Source organism: Saccostrea cucullata, unplaced genomic scaffold, assembly GCF_032062105.1.
Source record: "Saccostrea cucullata isolate Sc308-1 unplaced genomic scaffold, CSIRO_AGI_Scuc_v1 ctg362, whole genome shotgun sequence".
Taxonomy (NCBI): domain Eukaryota; kingdom Metazoa; phylum Mollusca; class Bivalvia; order Ostreida; family Ostreidae; genus Saccostrea; species Saccostrea cuccullata.
The window spans coordinates 96,264-121,444 of NW_026930844.1; the positions used below are offsets into that span (position 1 = coordinate 96,264).

General features: G+C 32.4%; 2 protein-coding genes across 2 annotated transcripts in view; both read left to right on the forward strand.

Moving 5' to 3' along the window:
* LOC134230305 (probable serine/threonine-protein kinase pats1) overlaps positions 1–24,497 on the forward strand; it is a 95,400-nt gene extending 70,903 nt beyond the window's left edge. The window contains exon 5 of the mRNA XM_062712075.1: positions 23,943–24,497. Within this exon, the coding sequence (XP_062568059.1) occupies positions 23,943–24,047 (105 nt within the window). The 3' untranslated portion in view covers positions 24,048–24,497. The remainder of the gene's footprint in view (positions 1–23,942) is intronic.
* On the forward strand, positions 17,076–19,544 carry LOC134230299 (uncharacterized). The gene is made up of 2 exons (XM_062712069.1): positions 17,076–17,430; positions 19,291–19,544. The coding sequence occupies exons 1-2, from the start codon at positions 17,139–17,141 to the stop codon at positions 19,542–19,544; spliced, it is 546 nt and encodes a 181-aa protein (XP_062568053.1). The 5' UTR covers positions 17,076–17,138.
* Positions 24,498–25,181: the final 684 nt, after the last annotated feature.

Consider the following 25,181-nt stretch of genomic DNA (forward strand, 5'->3'; position numbering starts at 1 on the left):
TTAACTGAAATATCTTGGGCTGCTTTTATTATATATATATGTAACAGGCCTGATGCAAGCAATTTCAGTTGGGGGAGGGGCGCAACCAAATGTTTAGAAAATAGAAAATATGAATTTATGAAGAGTGGTGTATTTTTCTTAGTAAAGTTCTTTTCTTTGTCTTAAAGAAATATCATACGAACGAACGTAACCGAAAACGGGGATCAGTCATTGTAGTCTATTGTATTCAGGGTTGGATTATTGAATTCTCCAATTTTATTGGGATTTCGATGGAATCTATTTTCTCATATTATTCCAGAAATGACTTACCGAGGGTTTGGTTACGTGGTGGATTCCTGTCCTACCAGTCAGACAGAGTATATTACAGCAGCTACCAGACTGAACTGTAGTGAGGACCAGTATGGACGTAATCAGTATACATGTGTCCCTAACGAAGACACATCATCTCTTGTAGAATTCTGTTACAGCAAAATTGTCGGGTTATATCAAAAGGGTAAAGCAGAGATATTAAAACTTCACAATTGCCTATCTGATGAAAATTTTTGGGATCTATAAATTTCAAAAACATAGAAATTTTTTTTAATTGGCCAAGTTAATTTGAGGCAAAAGGAATCTTAAAAGAACTATATGCGGTATTAACCAACATTTGCCCCCCAAAATCAAACTCTGATGGAGTAATATTTAATTAAGTCCTTAAACAGGGGAGTATATGCTGACTTCAAAGCACTGATAATTTCATAAGTAATGACGTCATATGTACGTAATGACGTCACAAATATGACGTAAATTTCAGTTTTTTATGAATTTTGCAGAAAAATGTACATATTTCGTCGATATTTTAAATAAAAATCACCGAGCGCATGTGTGTTCAGGATTAATATTTTGATATAATGTGTAGAATGATAATATCAATGAAATATGTCAATATTGTTCCTGAACACTCATGCGCTCTATAAATTCTAAAGCTTTAATTGTTGAAATTTTGTCCATTTTGTCCTCTTTCTGAAAAAGGATATAAAATCGGACTAGTTTGTGACGTCATAAAAACAGAAATTGTGAATACACTGCTCTGGAACTATAATATTTTCTGTTAACATATTTCTCGTACAATTTATTGAATTCAGCACATTTCAGGAAGTTTTCAAAATTTGACTTTTATGGGGGCAAACATATGCAATATACCGCATATAGTTCTTTATGATTTATTTTTCCCAAATGAGTATCTTGTTTAATCTATGTATATTTTTGTGATAATATTTTTGAACACAGTCGGCATTTATGCATAATTTTATCCCACAAAAAAACCTGACTGATCTGCTATGATATTAAAATCGAGACAGTTTTTGTTCTATTCAATGAGAAAGTTAGGGAAAATAGAGAGAGAGGAGGGAGGGGAGAGAGAAAGTATTGGTATTATCTCGTGATATTTGATATCAAGTTAGGGCAGTTTCTTTTATATTTCTTGAAATTGGTCATTTAATGTCTTAAGTGTTTTAACATGTAAGGAATCAGGTAACAAAGGAGTAATACATGCATAAATTAGAAACATGTCCCAGGAAAACATTACATTTCTTCAATTTTGATACAAAATACTGGGATTTTTTTTAGATTTACAATGAAATATTTGATTCCAGAACACTTTATCCTATGTGGTGAATATCGTGTTAAAAGCCTTTACTATTTGTGAGTTGTCGAAGTAAGACGGATTACTTTTGTTCTATTAAGGACATTGCCTAGAGACAATCGGAGATGGATTCTTGGATCAGATCAGTTGTGATCATTTTCAAGCCGGCTGTCCAGAAGAAAATTTCAGAGGAACCGACTTATACAGATGTATTTATTTTATAATTCAGTGGCCAGATATGACAATTAGAAATAATTTTGTTCAAAGAATAATTTTCACATTCAGTGTAATTTTCTTTATAAAATCAATTAGAAATGCACGACGTTCAAATCTCTATAACACATGCAAAACCTTGTCACTGTGCGTTAGAATACACGGTAGGAACTAAACATATAGGTCTTTCAGTTGATGATTATAAAGGTTTTAAGTAAAATAAACACATACAATGAATGGAAACAAAGCTCTCGTGAACTTCGACCAACATGACCCATTTCTACTTTACTTCGCTGAATAGTTATATGGACATACACTGCATTTAATTTTTTTTTCTCTTTTTCATAAAAATTTAAGATGAAGAACGAATGGAAATAAAAGCAATATTAAAAAAATACACCGAAAAAATATATGGCACTCGAATTTCATGTTTTTTTACGGTCACTATAGAGAAATTACACATTCAATTACAATTTGTTTTTTGCCTTGAAAGGTAAACATTGCAAATTAAATGCAAATTTGTAAGCAACTAGAAAACTGATGTTAAGGTTTTTAACGTTTTGAAAATAGAAATGGGGACTTTGACTAGTATAAATTTATGCATTTTCAATACACCAGGAACACCAAAATATACATTGCTTTGACACAATTTGAATAAAAAAAATTACCCTGTTAAAGAAAGGTGAAAATACAACAAATGTGCCTTTAAAATTCACTTTTTTTACACGTAATGTTCGTTTGCGTTATTTAACTTTTCAACGTCACAAACAACTCTTACGTCTATAGGGTACACCAGTTTTGAAGGGTGCTACATTACAATTAAAGATTATCAAAATAAACAAGTATGAAGGGGAAAATTGGAGAATGTAAATTAATTAAGCGGTATTCAATTTGTCGACACGGCCGGTTGTGTTATAGGACCGAAGACATCCACAAAAATGAATTCAATGCTTAATTAGTTTTACTTCAATGTGTAGTTTCAGCATGCAGCAGGATCAACACTGAGAATCGATGTTTATATGCAGATCCCTCTTGTCCGAAAAGGTAACCTCTCTCTTTACTTACATATATATTCTGAAAAAGATCAATTTTAGATTGTTACGGTTTATGTTCTTCGTTTTATTATATACTTAAATGTAAACGTTTTGCTTGTAAAGCGTATTTCTTATCAGCTCCAGCAATGAAAATACATGTATTAAAGTTAATAATATAGTAACATTCAAACAATTGTCATTTAAAATGTGAATTACATCTGTATCTAATTATATAATTACAGTGTACATGAAATATATATGTACGAGGGTTGTCCCGTAAAATCGTGGACAAGTTGTCTAGTGTGAAAAATAAACATCACTGCGTTCTGAAATTTTCACTACTCTTCAGTACTTATAATATGAATATATGTAGCAAATTTCAAATAGATACATGCATAAATAAACAAATTTTGATATTTTATGTTATGTACTGTATCGCCCTACGGCGCACGGATTATAACGTCAAGTTGTCTAAAACAACGTCACGTTTCATGTTTGCTAAAAATAAAGTTGGATAAGCCCTTCATAAATTTAGATATTTTACTGATTTAAATACGTGAGTTTTTATATCCAGTTAAGGAACCAATGTGGCACACTCGTGCGATCTACTGAAGATTTATTAGCAAGTTATGGACAGTATTCTCACCATTATTCAACTAACAGAGAATCTCATATCGACGGTCGACAGTGACAGCGTCTTTTGCTACTACAATGGCAGTCTGTCCGTATGTTTTGTACTACCTGGGGACTCGATAAAGAGACCTTCGCTAAGAAAACTTCCATTTAATTCATATTTTAAAGATCTGGTGATATTTGTCATATTTTCATTCCTCTGTATTTATTTAAAGTCTCTTGAGGTGTCATTACAACATCCTAATCTAACTTAACTGTTCTCCGGTGCGCCGTAACGTCATTAAACATCGCCATTTTTCGTGTATTGTTTTTATCACTTTCCCATTTCGAATGCTCGGGAAAATGCCAAAAATTAACCAAATGCCTTGAAATTTTCAAAAAGAAGACAGAATTGATTAAGGAATCTAATTAGGACAATTTTCATCCTAGTCTTATGTATTGAAAACTTTTATTACGAAATAATACTTGTATATTCTCTAATAAAACCTTGTTATTTTTACCGTGCGCCGTAGGACCGTACCCTGTGCATATTCAAGCAGAATAAAATCTTTATTTTTGCATATATATAATCAAAAACATTATGATACACTTAAATATGATGAATAAACATTTACTGAAAATTTCAGCTTAGTGCACCCATTACTTTTCGAGAAAAGCGCTTTGTCCACGATTTTATGGGACAACCCTCGTATTTAGACTTATGATTGCTTTTGGAACAATACCAGTACCAGTTCCAATGTAAATGAAATCAGAGAACTGTTCTTTAACAAATAAAATAAGAAAACTTTTTTTTTATAATTGCAGAACAGAATTTAATCCTAACAACTCAAGTGCAGCGGTTGGTGGCAAATTCAATTCCACAATGAGCATATTGACCACGGAGACCGGTATTGTAGATGAAAAATCAAGCAATATAGGAGTGATTATTGGAAGTACCCTTTGTCTAGTATTCATACTTTTCTTAGTCTTTGCCATTATTTTCTGGAAAAGGAGGATGTCAAGAAAGAGAAATTACACAGAAATTTTACTAAGCATAGGTATTTACGAAAGCCCTGGTGGGACATTGACTTACTTGACATGACTTTCTTGTTTTGACTTATTAATTATGAAGTATGTTGTTAATTATAATTAAGCGTAAAGCAGATATGGAGAACGTAGTACTTTAGCTTAAAAATATATAAAATAAAATGTTTAGTTCAAATTTTACTTTTTCTGGATGAATTGTAGCAAGCAAACCTGCATGTATCATATGTCCCAGGGAAAACAAAGATCGACATTAATATTATTTGTGCTCTGAGCTATTTCATTTTTGGTATCTGGAGATTATTTAAACCAAACAACGTGACGTGAGGGAAAGAGGCTATTTGTAGTTTCAGAAAAGAAAACAAGTAATATTTTGATCTTTTTTATTTATCCGAAACGACAAGATGTAAAAAAGGTATTTATATTCATGTCTTCAATCATTATGCAAGCTGGAAGTTTTAAAAGAAAATTAAGTAACAACTATATATTATTTTAAAAGAATTAACATTTAGCACATGCATGTGACAATCAACTTATAACGAAATAAAACATAACAGCAGAAAAGAATTAAGTACTCACATGTTTATTAGATATTAAACTACTAAGATTAAATCTAAACATACCATTTTAAGCCAAGCTGCGCGTTCTACATGCTACATCCGTACATTACACTTATTTTTAACTAGCAAGAATTCATTACAATTAAGGATATCCGATCCTCAGCCAGGAAGGATAACTCCAAAAATACATATTAAATTTGAAATGCATCATAATGAAACTTGAAAATGATTTCTTTTTTCATGCAACAATTCTCATTATATTCATCTTTATAAGATTCAAAGTTTTTGGAAGTTTTAGAATATGTCTTAAAAAAGTTGACATCTGTACCCTATAAAGGTATTTTAAAAAAATAATACAGTTTAAAAACTATAATAAATAAGTCATGATAAGTAAGTCTACGTCCCTCCAGGGCATTTGTTGGTATGTGGCCAATAAATATTTACATCAGGATTAATAAAAAGTACCCTTTCTATTATTCTTGCTTTAAAATTACAGAAAAGGTACTATGTTTTCTGAGTGTAAAGGAGATGTTTGAGGATAAAGATTTGTCCCATTTAGTTATCCCATTTACGACCAGTGTATAGTATTCTGTACTTTACACATTTCCATCAAAGCCATAAATGATTAATTGTGTAGCATAACTTATTATACCCCCAGCTTTAGAAATAGGAGAGACGGAGACGTAACGTCAGGAATTACTACTAATAGGAAATAATACGCTTAATCTGTTTTCAACTTACATTTGTATAACAGTCTTGAAAATAAACATTGAAGTGTTTTATATGAAAATAATGGTTTTAGATCACCAATTAAGTTGTGATGAAAATAAGTAGTATTACAAGGTACAGTTGTACGTACACATTGAGAGACTACTATATTTCGAAATAACGTCGATTTTCGTCTTGTCCCAGAGTAACAGAAAAATACCTTCAACAGAGTTTATTGTAGAAAAAAATTTAAAAAATCTTTTAGGATCTCTTTGATATTTCACGGGATCGTTCTTTTACATCATATTTAGACATAATATGTGTGTTGACAATCTCTGTTAATAGAATAGATACCCACGTCGTTTGAGATAAAAGTCCTTATGATGTCCCATTCAATGAAAAATTAATGTAACGCATTTTCCATGTGGACACACATTTTTCGGTAAAATTTACAAATTTGAATAGACATGCAATGAGTACTCTTAAACAACAACTTGTTTTAAAAAGATAATGAAAAGAGCAAGAGCCACATTGGGCCTTATTTGGCCCTGAGAATTTCTGAAAAATCAAAACCGCCCAGTTTAGGTTGCAAATGCAGTATTTATCACTTGGAATGTTGGTGACCACGTATCTATTAATTGTGACGTAATTTCTCATCTAGTCAATGTATTATGACATCATAAAATGCGTCATTTTCCTCATATCCTGTAAATTCCTTTGAAAATGACCTAAAGTTAAAGCATTTTTTTCAATATTTCATATAGAGCACAACCTCTGATCCAAAATATGCAAATAAATAATGAAAGCTCTGTTTCTGAAAATCAAAAAACATGTTTTATTTTTTGGATCGTGGGCTGTGCTCATATTTTAATTCTTTGCTGAAAGTAGTCAAATACGCATGTTTTGGGCAAATTTCAAGAACATTGCAATTTCTCAAACCTGTATTCCAATATCTGGATTCCCAAAACGAAATTTTATTACAGAAAATGAAAGCATGAAATGTCTACTTTACTTTGATATGTGAAATGGGAAAGAGGGTGATAGTTAATCAATTGATATAAGAACAGGGCCATTTTATGCATAAGATGGCTCTTGCTCTTTTCCAGGCGCTAAGGTATTAAATCAAACATCATCTGTGTCTTGCAAACATGTCTCCGTGTGTAAATGACGTCATGTCAAATATGCATTAGTAAATAGCCTAGCTTATTGATTTATTCCGAATTCAAGAGGCAATATTTATCAAAATTTATGTCAGTGGAAAGTACTGAAAAATTACTTTTGATACAAATCAGATCTTATCTGTCAATAAAGAAATTACTAAAGAATCGAAATGTCTTGCGGAAATCTCCCCCAGCTGCTTAAAATGACGTAAGTCGTTATTAGGATGCACGATTTGGGACATACATCAATGTGTATTTCCTATTATTTTGTTTACGTATTGTTGTACCCTTCATTATAAACAATTGTCATGTTTATCTTTGATTATCCCCTTAAATTGTCTTTTCTGTTGAATTTTATTTAAAAAGATGATACCCATGAAATGAATATCGCATACAAATGTAGTTACAATTTTTAAATTCATGCAATTGCAGAATATTCTTTCCAAATACGAGAGAGAAAATAATGATAGAAAATTTAGAATACAGTGTAATTTTGGTTTGTTTTATTGAAACATTTACGCAAGGTTCTGTCAACAAATTACTGTTTATAATTACTTCAATGGGATCCATTATTCTTAAAAAACATATTTTACACTGCACATAAACAATTCATATTGACGTCGTTTTCACCTTACAACGTTGAGTAGCTATTCCTGACGTTTCATCAGAGTATATACTGATCGGGATGTCCGTCCGTCTGTTACGCTTTGGGGTACCAATCTGCAATTACTCTTTTTACTATTGAATGAAATTTAATGTCGCAGTGCAGTTAAGGCAACATGCAAAAAAAAAATGTGTAATAAGATCATAATGAAGCCTGACGCCACGACAGTTGTCCCGCCCTAATTGATCCATGTAAGGAAATAGAGCTCAAAATAACTATTTCCCGATATTTGCGCAAGAATTTGTAATAAACGGCAATATTTTCAGGTTTAAATAGAAAATAATTAGTGATTTCCTCGTATATAAAAAGCATGTCTTTAAAATAATTCTCTTTGTAATGTTTCGTTTGGCTGCATTCGGCTTCAGCCAAGCGCTTGCACTCGTTGACACGGAATGTCGTTTACATTTAAAAACGCGGCGACATCAGCTGAAATTTGCGCTGGATTGAAATTGATAACAACGCAATCTTTAAAGAAAATATTGATAAAATAAGAGGCAAGGCATTTTCTATCCCTTCTTTGAGAATATGAGACCGATATTTTGGAAAATAATGGAAAACTGAGACGATCTGCACAAGCTCCGTACATCCATCACTGGAATTTCAGGTCAGGTATGTTTGTGAATGTAGGTAGACTGTATATGTGTCTACTATATGTAGACAGTCATGCTTTTGTTAACAATGAAAGAAGAAAACCTGAGTGTGTACATGTTCATTTAGATTTATTATCACTGTCAGTGAGAAATTGTAATGCAGTGCCTTCTGTATAACACCCCCAACAACCCCCTTTCTATACTAAGTTGCACACCTTTTAGAATTACTGTATTAAGATTTAATTGCACTAAATACGAGCGTATATGCTGAGTTCTTGTCAATTAGCTCAATTTCCTTTAAACAATATGTGTAGTAATGGAGGTCATCTGAGTAGAACAAATTAAATTAAATTAAATGTTTTCTTTGTTTCAGTCAATGATTTACTAGGCCTTAACAAGTAATGATGTTGTCTTTTGACATACAAACATGCTACACAATATAAAAAATATCAGTATAATTATGTTAAAAAAATTAAAGAACCTCCACTTCAAATCTATGGTGGTTGTAATTTTATAGAATTTCTAAATTAATAAAAAAAGAATATTCGTTTTTATTTAGATTACATGCACATTAAAAATACTCATACCGGTATATATAACACTTTCATCGTTGTAGCTGTCAAAATTTCCAAACTTTAAGAATGAATAAATAAAAAAATGCATCAATTTTTCCAGAGTCTGTATACCTTTTAAAGTATTTCACATTTTTAATTTATGCATTTGCTATATAATTTTGCTTCTTTCATTTTGGTAAACTTAAGGTGAAACATAACATCACAGTATACATATAGAATGTAGTATGGTTTGTTTTGTCAAATGTCCTGCCATTTTGTTATTAAATGTATATTTAGTAATCTCATAGCATATTATTCCCAAAAATTGGACAAATGGATTCATTCAGGCAGCTAGTTAATGAATCATTTAAGGAAAATGGTATGCCCAATATCAGCTATAAACCATACAATATTCCTGGCAAGATTATTGAATTGTTTTGATCATAAAACTAACAGTAGAATTGCAAACTTATATGCATTCTATGTTAAATGTCTCGATGCATTCTTTATTTCACTTTTTTAAAAACAATTTTCTTTCAATGATGGTATTTCCCGATTTTCTCATTTTCAGAATTCATTTTATCCTCAAGAACATGAAGTGATTGAAAGAATTTGCCCAGCATTCCTAGTCTGAAAGTCCTTGAATTAAAAAAAAAATGTTTATTAAAGTGACAATACGGCGCTTTTTTTCAAAAACAGACTCATTAAAAATTTTCCTGCAAGATTCGGATTTTTTTTTCATACTCATAAATGTAAACACTTTCAGAAAAATACAAATTTCATAAGTAAATAATTCTGATTGTTTTATTTTAAAAATATTATAAAAATTAATAATTATTTATTACCGTCTTCTTTTGAAGACGGTATTGTATAGTTGAAGTTTTTTACGGACTATGCACATCCTCTCTTTTGTGATAAGGAGAAATTGCATGATGAGAAAATTTTGAATTATTTCATTGGCTGAAAGGCTGTTCAAGGCAAGGGAGATAACTTTCTGATGATCTAATTTTCGTACGACTTAACAATTTTGCAAGATTTTCAATCTTAAAAAATTGACAAAACGAAATACAAAATCAGCAGTAATTAAATTCTTAATAACGTGATTCTTTTTATAGCAATAACTTAAAAGGTCTCTTTAATTTCATTGTAAATAGATTTTATTTTTATTGCTAGCAAGCTTCACATTTTCTCATTTATTATTCTTTTCCCCCTTTCTCGTTTGAAGAAGGTAACGGAATCAGCCGAGGTTTTGCTAAAAGCTCTCTGCCAGTCAAAGTTCACGGAGATGACCGATCGACAACCGTGGTAGGGCTAATGCCAGTAAAAAGCTAATGTAGAAATACAAAATCAAGAAATTAAAAAGAATTATACGGCCTGATAGGTGTAAATCAGTTTACTATTTAAGGTTATTGCTAAAGACGGTAAGCTTTTTTGAAAAGCTCTTCTTGTATAAATATATACATCTCAACGTGTTCGAGGTTCTACATTCCATGCTTATCACGCATTCGTATAGTTTTCATAAATTAAACAGCATGGCAAGAGAGAAAGCGCGGTAGGCCTGCTACATTGACAAAGTCGACAAAAACGAAAAGCAAAACCAAAAAGGGCTTGAAAATAAAAAGCAACTTTCCTGACAAAAATTTATTTGGGAGATTAATATAATCATTGGATTAAGAAGAAACGAGACCTCTGCGACATTCACGTGGGGCTCCCGAAGGTTCTATCCTACATATTTGTTGAAACATGCTATCATTCTCGTATCTCCATGGCTTTAAAAAAAAACAACAAAGTAATGTAAACTCAACAAAAAAATGCACTTATGACATATAAAAATGATTGCCATTTGAAGTGCAAATTGTATTGGACTGCTAAAAATATTTTGTTTGACATTTTGCCGCGATGACGTATGATTTGGTGGATTTTCTTTCCTGCACCCCAATACAGTGGACCCTCATTTATCCGGACGCTTTGGTTCCCAGTCAATTTGTCCGGATATGTGAAGCATCCGGATATCTGAATCACCAGTTAAAGAAGACAAAATAACATTTAAAAATTTCGTTCCGATGAAAAATCGTCCGGATACTGAAGCATCCGGATATCTGGCGTCCGGATATCTGAGGGTTCACTGTACACAAAACGTCAACAATTGTACTTATTCATGTTGAATAAGTCTGAATGCAGACTAAATTGTTAACTATTATTGATTTACCGGAAAGTTATAGCCAAATGCAAGGAATCTTTTTTAAAAAAAAAAACCTATTCATTTGTACTGGCAGATGTACATATAGAGCGGGAAGGGGTTTCTTGACAATTATATTACGATACTGTTCCATGCAAATCAACAGCATTGTAGACAAGCAAAAACAAAACTCTCTCTCTCTCTCTCTCTCTCTCTCTCTCTCTCTCTCTCTCTCTCTCTCTCTCTCTCTTGTCCATAGTAACAGAATGATAAACACACGAAGTAAGAACCCCAACCTATCAAGTCAAGTCATGTCTGAGCTTATAATACAACATAAAATTATTGTTTTATATGCTTGTAATGAAAGTTCAGGTATAATATCATTTCATAAAATTTGTGCAATATTCAATTTTAATATATATTGTATAATTTGGAAATGTTTTTGGAATAATTTTATTATTAATGAAAATTTTGCAGAGAAAAGATGTTCAAAAAAAATTCGGGATTAATATTTTCTAAATAGATCCACTCTTTTTTTCTGAAACTTGGACTCATTGATTGATTATTGTCATATTTCATGTAAAACCTATGCAACTTTTTGTTTCCATTACTCTGCATGTAGTAACGTATTGATGAGGATTCATATCTCCCATATCTAACTGTTAGTCAATGGACAATATAGCTGGCATTGTAAGGATGTACATCGTGAAACATTAACTTTATTTCTTTTTTTATTTTAAAAATGAAAGTTGTTCAGGTAATTTATAGATCATAAAAATTGTGCCATGTTCATTTTTTATTTAGATTGTTTTTTTTAAATATAAATGATTTGAGAGAAGTCGTAAGCATGAAAATTTTGCAGAAAAAAAAGCTGATCATAGGAAATTCGGGCTAAATGTTTTCAAAATGGCTTCACTCTTTTATCTGAAACTTGGGCACAATAATTAATTTTTGTTATATTTCATGTAAAACCTAAACATTTTTTGTTATTTCCATTACTCTGCATATTGTAAAATATAATATATAATTCATATATTTCTCATATGTCAGTGTTTCGAATCATTGGACAGTATAGATGGCCATGGAGGACATTTAATGAACAAACTTTTTTTTTACAAATGAATGTTGTTTAGGTAATATATAGTTCATAGAATATTGTACCGTGTCCATTTTCCATTTCAGTTGTTTTTATTGAATTATAAACGAAAACAAATTTAGAGCAGTTGTTAACACAAGAATTTTGCAGTGAAAAGCTGATCAGAGGAAATTTGGGTTAAATATTTTCAAAATAGCTTCACTCTTTTTTTCTGAAATTTGGACAAATTGATTGATTGTTGTTATGTTTTATGAAAATAAATAGTTTTTTTCTGATTTCATTACTCTGTCTATGTTTTATAATTTGATTGAGATCCACAACTTATGTGTCTTGGTGAGAAAAATTAGACGTCATAGGTGGCGCTGCAAGCACAGTTTAGAATCTGTTTAAAAAAAGTTATTGTTTTAAGATTTTAGAACATATGTTCCATGTTTAATAAAAAGATATTTTTAAATTTTACATAATCTTTGACATATTTTTTAAGTTGGTGTTCGAACTATATTTTTAAGGAAAATATCACACAGAGTTACCTCCCTTAGTTTGGCATCCACTAGGGGCAAACAGCTAAACTCTTTTTCTTTATATTATAATCATGCATTGCTTATACAAATGTGTATCCGTTAATACCAAATTCATTTGTTTTCCATTACTTTGATCTCACACTCGTACTACCTTAAATTTTCATTGAAAATCGTCGCTTTTTAAAGCTTAGAAAATAATATAAGCTTTCCTTATTTGACAATCTACTATTTGGAATTCAATTCTTGGCACTCATTGTACTTTCGGAATAAAATTGTTCAAATCTTTCAATTGTCACTTCTGTAAACAATGCCATGTGCCCCAGTTATCTCGGGAGATTTGAGCTTTCTCGACTCCCCCGCAAAAGAGCGGTAGTAAGTTAGATAACTGCGAGGTAACCGCGATATTACGTATTAGACTGATTTTAATTTTTAATCAAAACGTGCAAGGGCAAGGCGACGATCAAAAAAGTATGTTTTTATTTTGATTTATTTATTTTATTGTACCATTTTCAAAAAGTGATGCCAATTTAGAATTCCCGATGAAATTAGGAAAATATCCTATTTTTCATATACTTCTGTCTGTTTTAGTTGAATAACTTAATTATTTCGGAAAACTAGCTGAAAAAGCTTCAATATTAAGAAAGTATAGATACATAGGGACAAATTAAAATATTGTGCAGTTAATTTTTTGTTTGCCTTGCCCTTGCACTTTTTGATTAAATTTAACATTTCATTTTTGGACCTAAAATCGGAGCCCATGTAACTTTAAAGGGCCACATGATGTAAAAAAAAAAAAGCAGATTCGAAGAGCGATGGACATCCTCTTCAAGATAACAAGTAGCTTTTTAAGGTAGAGTGTCTTGCTAAAAAAACAAAGTGTTATTTAAACATTAAATGTATCGGATTCCGAGAGTTTTTATAGAAAATGTTGCCTTTACTGTTCTGCGGTACTTGATTGTCAGCAGGAGATGGCTTACCATCTTCTCCGTTTTCTAACGCCAAATTGTCCAAAACTACACAACGGATACAACGACTGTACATGGATTTTAACATATTATTATTTTCTGTGTTATGTTTGTGTATTTTAGATCAATTCTCCGAACTAACTGATGACAAGGTGTCGGTGTTATTCTGTTTTCTGTGTTCTGACTCCGGTCCTCCTGACTTCACTGACACAGAGTGGCTAGACATGCTGAATGAGATAAGACAGAGCGTATTTAAAATACGTCTTCCTGTAACATGTGAAGAAGCAAAGCAGATAAAGGATCAAGTGTCATTTTATTTACTTAGGGATGTACGGACAGACCTCCTTTCTGAGACAGAGAAGGATACCATGCATTCAATATTGCATCGCATCGATACTCCTGACGCCATGTTTTATTTATTTAGTTTTATGAACACATGGGGATACCTGAGATCACTGAGATACAACAAATCTCCTGGAGAAAAGTGTGTCATCGGTAAAACCCATTACTGTGATTCCCTATTGATCCAGCGTCTGCAGTTGAACATACTGATTCACGTTACCATGGAGGACACAGAGATTTTTAATGAAATATCCAAGTTCTGTTAGTATATATTAAGAATTATAGCATATTTTTACAAATTCAAAAGTGTGATTTATTGCAGTCACGATAAAATCTACTCTTACGTTTTTCCATACATGATGCCTTATTGGTTTTTCGACGTCATGTTGAAACTATGCTGATCTCTCATCAAAGTCACAAATGCTTAAAAGAAAACTTGTGCATTCTATTTGACGAGCATACTCTTTATAGTGAAAGATTTTTATTAAAGTCATTATATATTATCATTTAAAATACTTTTTCAGACAAATATGAAATAAGTGAACAAATATGCTTTACTTCAAAATCCAATTATTTTAATCTATCGGTTATCGGTAATTGGCATGCCAAAAGTAAAACAATAAATGTCTAGAGTCATAAGTTTATAAAAAATTCTTTTGTAGTGTATCATAATTAATTATTGACCTATTGATTGATAAACAAAAAATAATTAATCATTCATTTAAATAAGTAAAAATAAAACAATATGATTTATAGCAAAAATCACTAAAGATAAATTTTAATGATTGTAATTTTGAAATGACAGTAATTGGCAACATAACAATACTCATCCTACGTTACAATATATTATCTACTAATGTCGATTGATATTTATCATATCAATATGGTGATAAATAATTATTTGGTTGACATTAATATGCCACCAAAGAATATTAATAATATCTAAATAAATTACGATGATTTAATGAATGTAGAAGATAATAAAATATTTTGGTATCTTTGTTCGTATTAATTTCTAAATCGTTGCAACCAATTTGTGAAAAATGCACAAAGTATAAAAGTGTAATACATATATAATAAACAATAACTTATTTATATCATGTAAAATTTTAGTGATGGTTCCCATGGATATCATACGAGGAACAGAAAATGAACGTAGAGAATTCTTAAAGAATTTAGTACAAATAGAAGCGAGGATACAGAGACGATCAGACAGTTCTCAACATGTGAAATGGTTGTGGAGATACAAATCCGACGCTAGACCTGACATCGTGAGATCCTGTATAGGCCTCCATCCTCACACTGATATTTACGTTATAAATAACAAGGCATATAGAAAATCAAGTAAGTCGGAAAGTAATTTTTCTTGATCTTTCAAAAGGGCAGTCCACCGAAAAAAAAAAGCAAGGCAGTATTGTATTGATAGGTGGAAATTCGAAAAATATTTTATTATATTAATTATACTTCCATGTAAATAAGTTGAATCTGATTGGTCGACAATCATTTGTAAAAAAAAAAAAAAAAAAAAAAAAAAAACACTATTACCCGCTGGATATCGAAGCCACACCCTCCAGCGTAGCTCAGTCAACATTGCTTAACGACTGGTGATATTCCAAAAAATAGCCACTGCGGAGAATTTATGATCGCACGGTTCATTTATATATGTTTTTGTATCAAACATTCAGTAAAATATTATAAATATTACATGTATAGTTGAGTGAAAAATTGAAAATTTTCACCCTTCGAAAACCACTGTCAACCTCGGCTGCGCCTCGGTTGACAATGGTTTTCTTGGGTGGAAATTTCAAATGTTATATTGAACTACATGCAATATTTATATAATATTATACTTTATGTAAATTAGTTGAATCTGATTGGTCGAAAAACAATTGCTGAAAAACACTATTACCCGCTGAATAATAAAGCCACGCCCTCCAGCGAAACAACAGTCAACATTGCTTGACGACGGGTGGTATTACAAAAAATAGCGACTACGCAGAATTTATGCGCGCACGGTTCACTTTTATATGTATTTGTATAAAACATTCAGTATAATATAATAAATATTGCATGTAGTTGAGTGTAAAATTGAAAATTTTCACCCCAAGAAAACCATTGTCAACCGAGGCGCCGCCTCGGTTGACAATGGTTTTCTTGGGGTGAAAAGTTTCATTGTTACACTCAACTACATGCAGTATTAATATATTATTACATACTTGGTAATAAATAAAGGATTTTTGCATGCGCGATATGCCTGACATCACAATAGCCATATCAGCCCTGCAGGGCTTATATGGATTTTTATGGCTGATATGGATCAATATCACACACCTACAAAATTAAACTTCAAAAACAGTACATGTGATCATACACGTATTTTGAAGGTTACATATTCTTTTGATTTTTACTTTTTGAATGTAAGGAAAATCTAATTGACAAATAATTGATTAATTTCAAATTACATATTAAGCGCATTTGAAATAGAATTACATGCAGAAACAAACCCAAGGTGTTTCAGACAATAGATCATGAAAGAAGTCCGTGCATGATTATTTACTTTTTTTTCTTCACATCTTAATGTGTTCTGTATTTTATTACTAAGTATCGTAATAAACATAATTAAACATACCCTTTCCACATCATATCCTGTATCAACCCGAGACATCAATATCAGCCCGAGGGCCGAAGGCTCGGGAATAAAAATCACACAACTCGTTGGATAAAAATCATATCCAAAAACAAACCATGGGATATCCTATATGAAAACAATATCAATGTATTCAAATGGAAAAATGTAAAGACCCACATTTTTAAACTAACTTTGTCTAAACTTAAGAATGGTAATTGCGTTGGCCTTCCTTTTTCACGGGTATATTATTGGATTAGGTCTTTCCTTTGAAAAATAATATTTTTCACCCTTTGACCCTGGATTTCGTTTCGAAAAAGTCAACTTTTACGAAAACCTTCCATACACGAAGGCATCAGATGATTACATATATGTTTAAATTTATATTTTTACTCAGAATTGATTTTGTTAGATGGAAAACGTTTTATATTGTGTATTTGCAGTTAAATACCACAAATACAAATCGGACACCAGGTGTCTGTTGTACTGTTTACTGCTGGCTGACGATTACTTACTAAATGCAAATGAAGATGCCTTTAGGACCATGCTTAACAGGCTTAGAGAAAGATACTTTAACAATGAGGTCAATTTTGATGTAATAAGAACTGCAGACTTCCCTGATGAAATCGTTCATAAAGTGGGCGATATGATCAATTTCAAATCAGATTCAATCCGACATGACGTCATGTACGCCTTTGTTACGGAGTGTCTGGTGGAGGACAGTGATCTAGAGTTTTTCCTGACCACGGCGTCACGTGACGTGGTCTCAGAATACTGCAGGTCGTGGGAGTATGAAAGGAGTGAAGGAGAGAGATGTCTGTTTGTACCGAGCATGCCCGAGAAGATGTACGACCTCTTTATAGACAAACTACAGCTGGACATCATCACACACTGTACCGTGTCTGACCAAAATATTCATGATAGGATCAATAAACACTGTAATTGTCAAACTTCCTAATTTGAACATAGAGCTTGAGGATCAAGATCTACTAAATGAAAGATGATATAAATTTCTTGAATTTCAGAAATGAATCCCTTTAAAGATGCTTCACAACAATATAAAAAAGGTCATAAGATGTGTCGGGAAAAAAACAAAATTTTAACGTTCACTTTCAAAAAGATATCAAAAATCGATAAAAAAGTTCTTCCCATAACTAAAAAAATAATTATAAAGAAATCTACCCTTAGTACCTATAGTGTCTTCAAAAACGCTATTGACATACTCCTCGCATTTTCTTTGAAATCATATTTGATTTAATATATAGATATTAGGTATCGAAATTACTTTTGACATGGTCTCATTTTTTTCCATCAAAATCTTTTTATTTCTGAATCATTTTAATATTTAGGTAAAGTTTACGAAAAAGTAAACTTGAATTATTTAAATACGTCATAATTCATCTAAATCCCCCCTCCAAACGAAATAAAAAGAAAACAGTCCAACTAGATCTACACCTTAATTAATGTCGCCAAATCCTTAATAATTTCGGCTCGATTAATAATTAAGTTTCATTCATTTGCATCAGGAAAAGGCACGATACCCTTTTTTTAGTATTTTTTTCTGTGTCAGAATGAATATTACGTGATTAGCAGGTATTTTGTTTCTTGTATCTTGTTTTTGTATCTAATTTGAATAATATTTAGTTCACTTTCTAACTCAAGTGCTCGCAACTACGAAAGCCTATAAAGATCAATCTAGAGAGAAAAAAAATTAAAAGGCGTTATAACCTTTCAAAAAGGAGTAATGAAGCGGAAAAAGGCGTTATAACGCCTTTATATAAGGCGTTATTACGCCTTACTAAAAGGCTTTATTACGCCTTTTGAAAAGGCGTTATTACGCCTATCCAAAAGGCGTTATTTCGCCTTGTAAAAAGGCCTACTTGAAAAGGAAAATGGAATGGGGTTATTTTATGTTAATATATATATGAAAATTTTAATTTAAACCATCTTTATTTATGCAGTTTTCTATATTCTTGCACGTCTCACTGACAACTTTTTGCATTCGTATTAAGAGAAGGCAACACTCAACTTGTGAAAATACTATATAGGCAGATGTATCTTGAAGCTTTGCTTGGCATGTATTAAAATTCAGGTCATTTGAAGATATTTTTCGCTCTTCTAAGAAAAAAAGCAGGCAAACTATTTGCATAGGTATAATGAGCAGTTGATATCAATGATCTTTAGTAGAGGTGTGTATTTAAGAAGAACCTAGTTGGTTCAACATTGAAAATATATGACGCATTAAAAAATCTTTTTTCCTGGAAATCTAAATGTTATCTGTTTCAATTATTTTTTGAAAAATCAGTCCTATTTCAAATTGTAAAATTCATGTCCCAAAAGAAAGATTTCTGCACCCCCTCCCCCACTCCTCGGTTGGGCTAGATATGTTTAGTCATGTCTTCAAAATAAAGACGTAAAAACGCCTTTTAGACGTTAGGCGTAATAACGTTTTTTTTAAAGGCGTAATAACGCCATTTGGAAAGACGTCATAACGCTTTTAAGACAGGCGTAATTATGCGTTTTATAAAGGCGTATTAACGCCTTAAAGAAATGCGTAATAACCCCTTTTCGAATGGAAAGTAGTAATAACGCCTTTGTGGAATAGAAAGGCGTAAAAAAGCCTTTTCAAAAGGCTTTTTTCGCGTTATTACGCCTTTTCGAAAGGCGTTTTAACGCCTTTTATTTTTTTTCTCTAGATTGATCATAATAGGCTTTCGTAGTACTTTTTAATTAAAGTTCGCATTGTTTCAATTTTACTGTTATACACCATTTTGAGTTTTTATTCGCATTCTGTACAGTTGGTGTCCCTAGAGAAGTATTGCAATGGGACTGGAAGGCCAGAGAGCGATACGTGAAATACACAAAGCGAGGAACAGAGACAGTACACCATGCCCGGGGGATGATCGTAGGATGTGCTAGGGCGGGGAAAACCACACTTCTTAAACGTTTACTAAATCCAGAAAGCAAGGAGATACCGAACATGCCATCAACACAAGGCCTAGAAGTACACGAGGAAATATTCGAAATTTGTGATGGAAAATTGAAAGGTTAACAAAAAATTGGAAAATGCAATTGCAATATCATATGAATATACTATTACTGCTTTGATAGTGTTTACATTTTGCAATATTGTTTCCTATGTACATGCATATTTACGAGTATATCGTATTAGAGAAAAAATACGTTCAAGCGCAAGGAAAGACATGATATGTATTTTATCTTATTAGACATCTTAGATTAATATGTCGTCGTGCTGAAGTTTGCTGAAGTAATGTTTCTTACAAGAAAATATTACCTTAATTTATGCAAAAAACACGTGAGCGTTAATGCCATGAGCGAATGCTGGACAAGTTACTCGCCCCAAGACAGGTCGTCCCCGAGACAATTCGTCCCCTATTTATGGGCAACTAGCCCCAAATTTAGGATAACTCTCCCCTGTTTAGGAAACCAACACAAATTAAATACATTATATAGACATTTATTTGAATTCTAATTGTTTAGTATAGTAGCTGTATAGATGTAGTATGATAAACAATCATGATGAACTTTGAAATAATACCATGGTAAGAAGAAAATGCATTTGTTCTTTCAAAGACATTCATTCTTTTGAATTTTAAAAAAAAATTACATACAATATCCCTTTATGTTTACAATAACAGTTAAATCAGATACGGACAACCATATTTCGAAAAAGAAGAAGCATGGGAAAACAAAAAATTCATTGGAAGAGGAAATAACCAAAACAGTCAGCTTTTTTGACTTCGCTGGACAGTGTGCGTACTACGCCTGTCACCAGATTTACCTGACCAGGAGAGCTTTCTATGTTGTGGTGGTGGACGCCTCTAAATGTCTGGACCAGAAGGTGGATAAGGAAGTGTGTGACCAGGAAGATACTGTTTTTAATGGTTGGAGATACAAAGGTTTGTTACTCGCAAATATATATTGAAATTGCTGACGAAGGCTTCATTTACTGACTGTACTTTGTAAATTTAAGGCCTTTTGAAATCATTTAATGTATAAAGTTCGAATACACTGACAAAAAGGCCACCTAAATCTAGTAAGTTATTTCACCTTAGAATACAGGAATGAATCAATAAAAAAGCAGGCAACATTGCTTGACATACAGCTCTATATATATTTCAGTGTCACTTTTTATTGGTTCAAAGTGAACTTTTTAGGACTAGTAGATCCGGCGTCAAAAACTGTCAGTTGATATACCAGTGTTGTACTGTATATCAGAAGATTGTTTCTAAGAAATTAAACGTTTTGTTACTATTACATGTAGTTGTCAATTTAAGATAAAACTAAAACAAAAATGTTTTCAACAGATTACTTTGAATTCTGGTTGAAGTCGATTCACACGTATTGTTCGCAGCCACCTGAAAAAGAGAATATTGACGTAATGATAGTTTTGACGCATTGGGAAAATCGTACCGACCAGGTACAGTGAAAGTATTTGGTATTTCAAATTATATAACATAGCATCATTTTAAATTTGATACGTACTTCTTTGTTAGCTCTAATTGTCAAAGACCAGAAGTGCTTATGCGATGGTAATGCGTCCTGCGTCTGTCTGTCTGTCTGTCTAGCTGTCCGTCTGTCTGTAAACATTTTTTCAAAATGCTACACCTACTACAGTTTTGGTCTAATTTCAGTATAACTTGGCACATAAGTAAACAACAAAAAGATACATAATTCTGTGTATCGGTTTCTGATTTTGATAAATGGTGTTACCGTGGTTACTAAAAATAGAAATTTCTGTGAAAATTCTTTAAAAATGCTACTCATCCTTCAGTTTTAGTCTGATTTCAATAAAACTTGGTACAGAAGTAGACTACATTAAGATACATAATTCTGTGTATCGGTTTTTGATTTCGATGAACGCCGTTGCCGTGGTTGCTAAAAATAGAAATTTCTTTGAAATTCTTTCAAAATGCTACTCCTCCTACAGTTTTGGTCTGATTTCAATATAACTTGGCACACAAATAGACTACACTAAGATACATAATTCTTTATATTGGGATTTGATTTCGATAAATGGGGTTGCTGTGGTTACTAAAAATAGAATTTTCTGTAAAATTGTTTCAAAACAATTGCTACTTCTCCTTCAGTTTTGCTCTGATTTCAATATATAACTTGGAACAGAAGAAGACTACACTAAGAACATAAAAAGACTTTATCAAGGATCATTATTCTATTTATTGCTGTAACAGTTGTAAAGTTTCAATTTCCAACCGCATATGTTTATTTCTCTTCCTTTGCTATAAGTACAATCAAGTAGAGCTTCAGTCTCGACAGAGTCTTCTGGTTTTTTGTGTGTTGCAAGTCTACAGTACCGACCAGACCCAACCTGACACAAAGCAGTCCCAGAGCAGTCCCGGGGACTGCTTTCTGGGACTGCTAAAGCAGTCCCGCAGCGGTCCCAGAGCAGTCCCAGAGCGGTCCCAGAGCAGTCCCACAGCAGTCCCAGAGCGGTCCCAGCAGTCCCAGCGGTCCCAGAAAGCAGTCCCAGTGGGCGGGGTTTATTAATTTAATGGGCGGTGCTAACTCAGAAATGAGATCTCCAATAAACAATGGAAATATAAAAGGCAGCTGAATTTTTGTTTAGCAATATGCCAGGAATCCTTACAATGCAAAGGTCATTTACATGTATGGGCAGTACCGCATAGATTTGAAACAGTTTGAAATAATATTTATTGAAGGAAGAAAGCTTACACACCTACATAAATGAATTACACTGAAATTGAATATTTAATCACAATTATCTTGTCACTGGCTCCCTTATTTATTTTTTATACAGAAAATTAAAATTGAATTAATTATATTTCACCAGAATTAGTTTTAAATAGGTCTAATCATTATAGATCATGGCCGATTTCAATACTATCGGGATACTCTAAAGGCATTTTTTTATTAGGGCTTTTGAAAAATTCATTGCTAACTTTGCCAAGTAATATTTTTCAGTATTGATTATTCTTTACTGACATTTTAATTTAAAAATTATTGTTTTATTTGTAAATTTTGTTAGTGACCAGTATAGAATCATAAGATTACATGTATGTTCAACATTTATTAATCTTGAAAGAAATTTATACGCATTTCATTAATCTTTTTTTTTTTTGCATTACAATTTTTACATAGATTGAAATTAGGGTCATTGTTAATTGAGCAGCATGTTCAATGATGTGTAACACTGATACGTGTACCCAAATAACATGCATGATTGATTTTCTGCCCAAAGGCAATTGAAACCGCGGGTGTTTATACCATTTTATTTATACAAATTATCGGCCAGCTGGTAAACAAAAGCAAAACAAAAAAGAAATAAATCACAATTCCCGGTATTTTTAACTGCTAATTTATTTTTTTTAAATTTACTTTTTTAATAACTTATTTATAAATTAAAAACTAATCCATCTGTAAATTCCCGTATAATTGTTCACATTGCTTATGTTACGGAAGAATGGTGGCATAATTTTATTTCATGTCATAAAATAAATTGTTAGATTTTTATTTGAGGGTTGCATGGAATACTCTTTTAGCGTGGTACTTGTAAAAGGTGTTGCCTTTTCAATTAAAATATCTTATATCTAAATGCAATGATTTTTTTAAACAGTGCCAAATGCAATTTTTGAGTATTTAATTTTAGATTTAATAATAAAATAAATCTACATGTAGATAAATTTTCTCATGAGTCTGAAGTTTTATACATTTTAGAAATAAAAATCTCCTCCTGACTTCCTTATTTAACAACATTATTTTTAAAAATATTCTATATTACATTTGTCTAAATATATAGTCCCTTGAACTATAAATTAACTATAATAAATATAATCTCAAGTTATTTAAAGATTATAAGAAATCCTTGCTTATTAAACAGTTTAAACTCCTCTCTGCTGCAAGTAAACAAAACAACAGGGAGCCTGCAAATTCAGAATACACAAGGGGGCGGAGCTATCTTGTCACTCAGAACCCTTGTCACACATGAGTGAACAAAGCAGTCCCAGAAAGCAGTCCCAGGGGCAGCTGGGACTGCTGGGACTGCTTTTCATAGCAGTCCCATAGCGGTCCCAGAGCAGTCCCACAGCGGTCCCAGAGCAGTCCCACAGCAGTCCCAGAGCGGTCCCAAAGCAGTCCCGGGGACTGCTTTCTGGGACTGCTTTGGTGTCAGGTTGGGTCTGGTCGGTACTGTATCTTGTTAAATTGTCCTAGGAAATCTTAATATGATAATCATTTTTCAGAACTTTGCAAAGGTGCGTGTGCATGAACATATAAAGTTATATAGTGATTATTTAGAAAAGGATATAGTACTTTTTTTATTTGTATGCATTTTGTTAATTTAAATTGATACATGTGCTATATTCAACATCCTGTATTAAGAAGCCTGGTCTGATATGATTTTGAATAACCTAAGTGATTGTAAATAACAAAAATTTACTCTCTGCAACAGGGCACAAAGACCTTCGATAAAATTCTACGCAACACATTGTCGCCTCATTCAAATCTGGGACAGTATATCAGTGAAAACAATTTGTTCTATACACAGTTTCCGTAAGAGCCGTTAGAGGAACTTGAAAAATTCATTGTAGACCTTGCAATGTCGAGAAAATGGAGTGAAAAAATACCATACGAATGGAAATTTATGAATCAAGAGATAGAGGACAATAGAATGATCAAGCGTATCTTGCCTTTTCGTGATGTTTGCAAAAGAATGCCAGTCAATGAAACTGAAAAAAATGAGAGCACAAAGGACATGTTGCGATACTATCACGACGCCGGAAAAGTGCTTTACTTTAACGAAGAAGGTCTAAACGAGACAGTTATTATTGATGTCCAATGGTTTGTTGATGCGTTTAAAATCATCATAACAGATGCAAATCACGTGAAAGGGATAAATACAGTAAAACGTGTATGGGATGAGTACTACACCACGGGAAATTTACAGGCAGAACTTTTAAGCAGAATTTGGGGAAAAGAAGATGAAAAATTGATGAAATCCTTGCTTGAGGAAAACGCATCATTTGAAAAGGACGGTCCTCGTTTTCTCATGTATCACAAAAAAGTTCTGCTCTCATACATGCAAAGGCTTGGTTTGATAGCGATTGGTGAAACCTCACATTACGTGCCTTGCATGAACAAAAAGTCCTTTGCTGACCAACAGATGGATATCATTAAGAAAGCACCTCTGAGGTCCTCTGTTTTAGTGTTTTTGTTCGATTTTTTACCTTTCTTCCTTTTCTATCGGCTTGTCGTAAAACTAATGGTCAATAGAACCTTCCGAGTTCTAAAGAACAAAGACATTAGTTGTTTGTATAAAAATGCTGCCCTGTTTAGTTACAAAAATCACAATATTGCTGTAGCAGTGACATCAACCACGATTCAAGTGCAAGTTTATCAGCCCGAGTCAAGTCTCACATTAAAGAAGAAAGTCACATTGTTTATAAGACAAAGTATAGAGCAGGCAATGGAAGACATAACCACAACTTTTCACAAACACCTATCATATAGAATAGGATATATCTGTAACGAAAAAGAAGACCAAATACTGGGTAAGGAGGTAACACACAACTTTCTTGATGAAACGGGACTGAAAACAAGGGGAAAGATGACGTGTCCTAATCATCAAATGGAAAATCGCCACAGGATAAAACCTGAATATTTACGAGGTTACTGGAAGTAAACACATAAG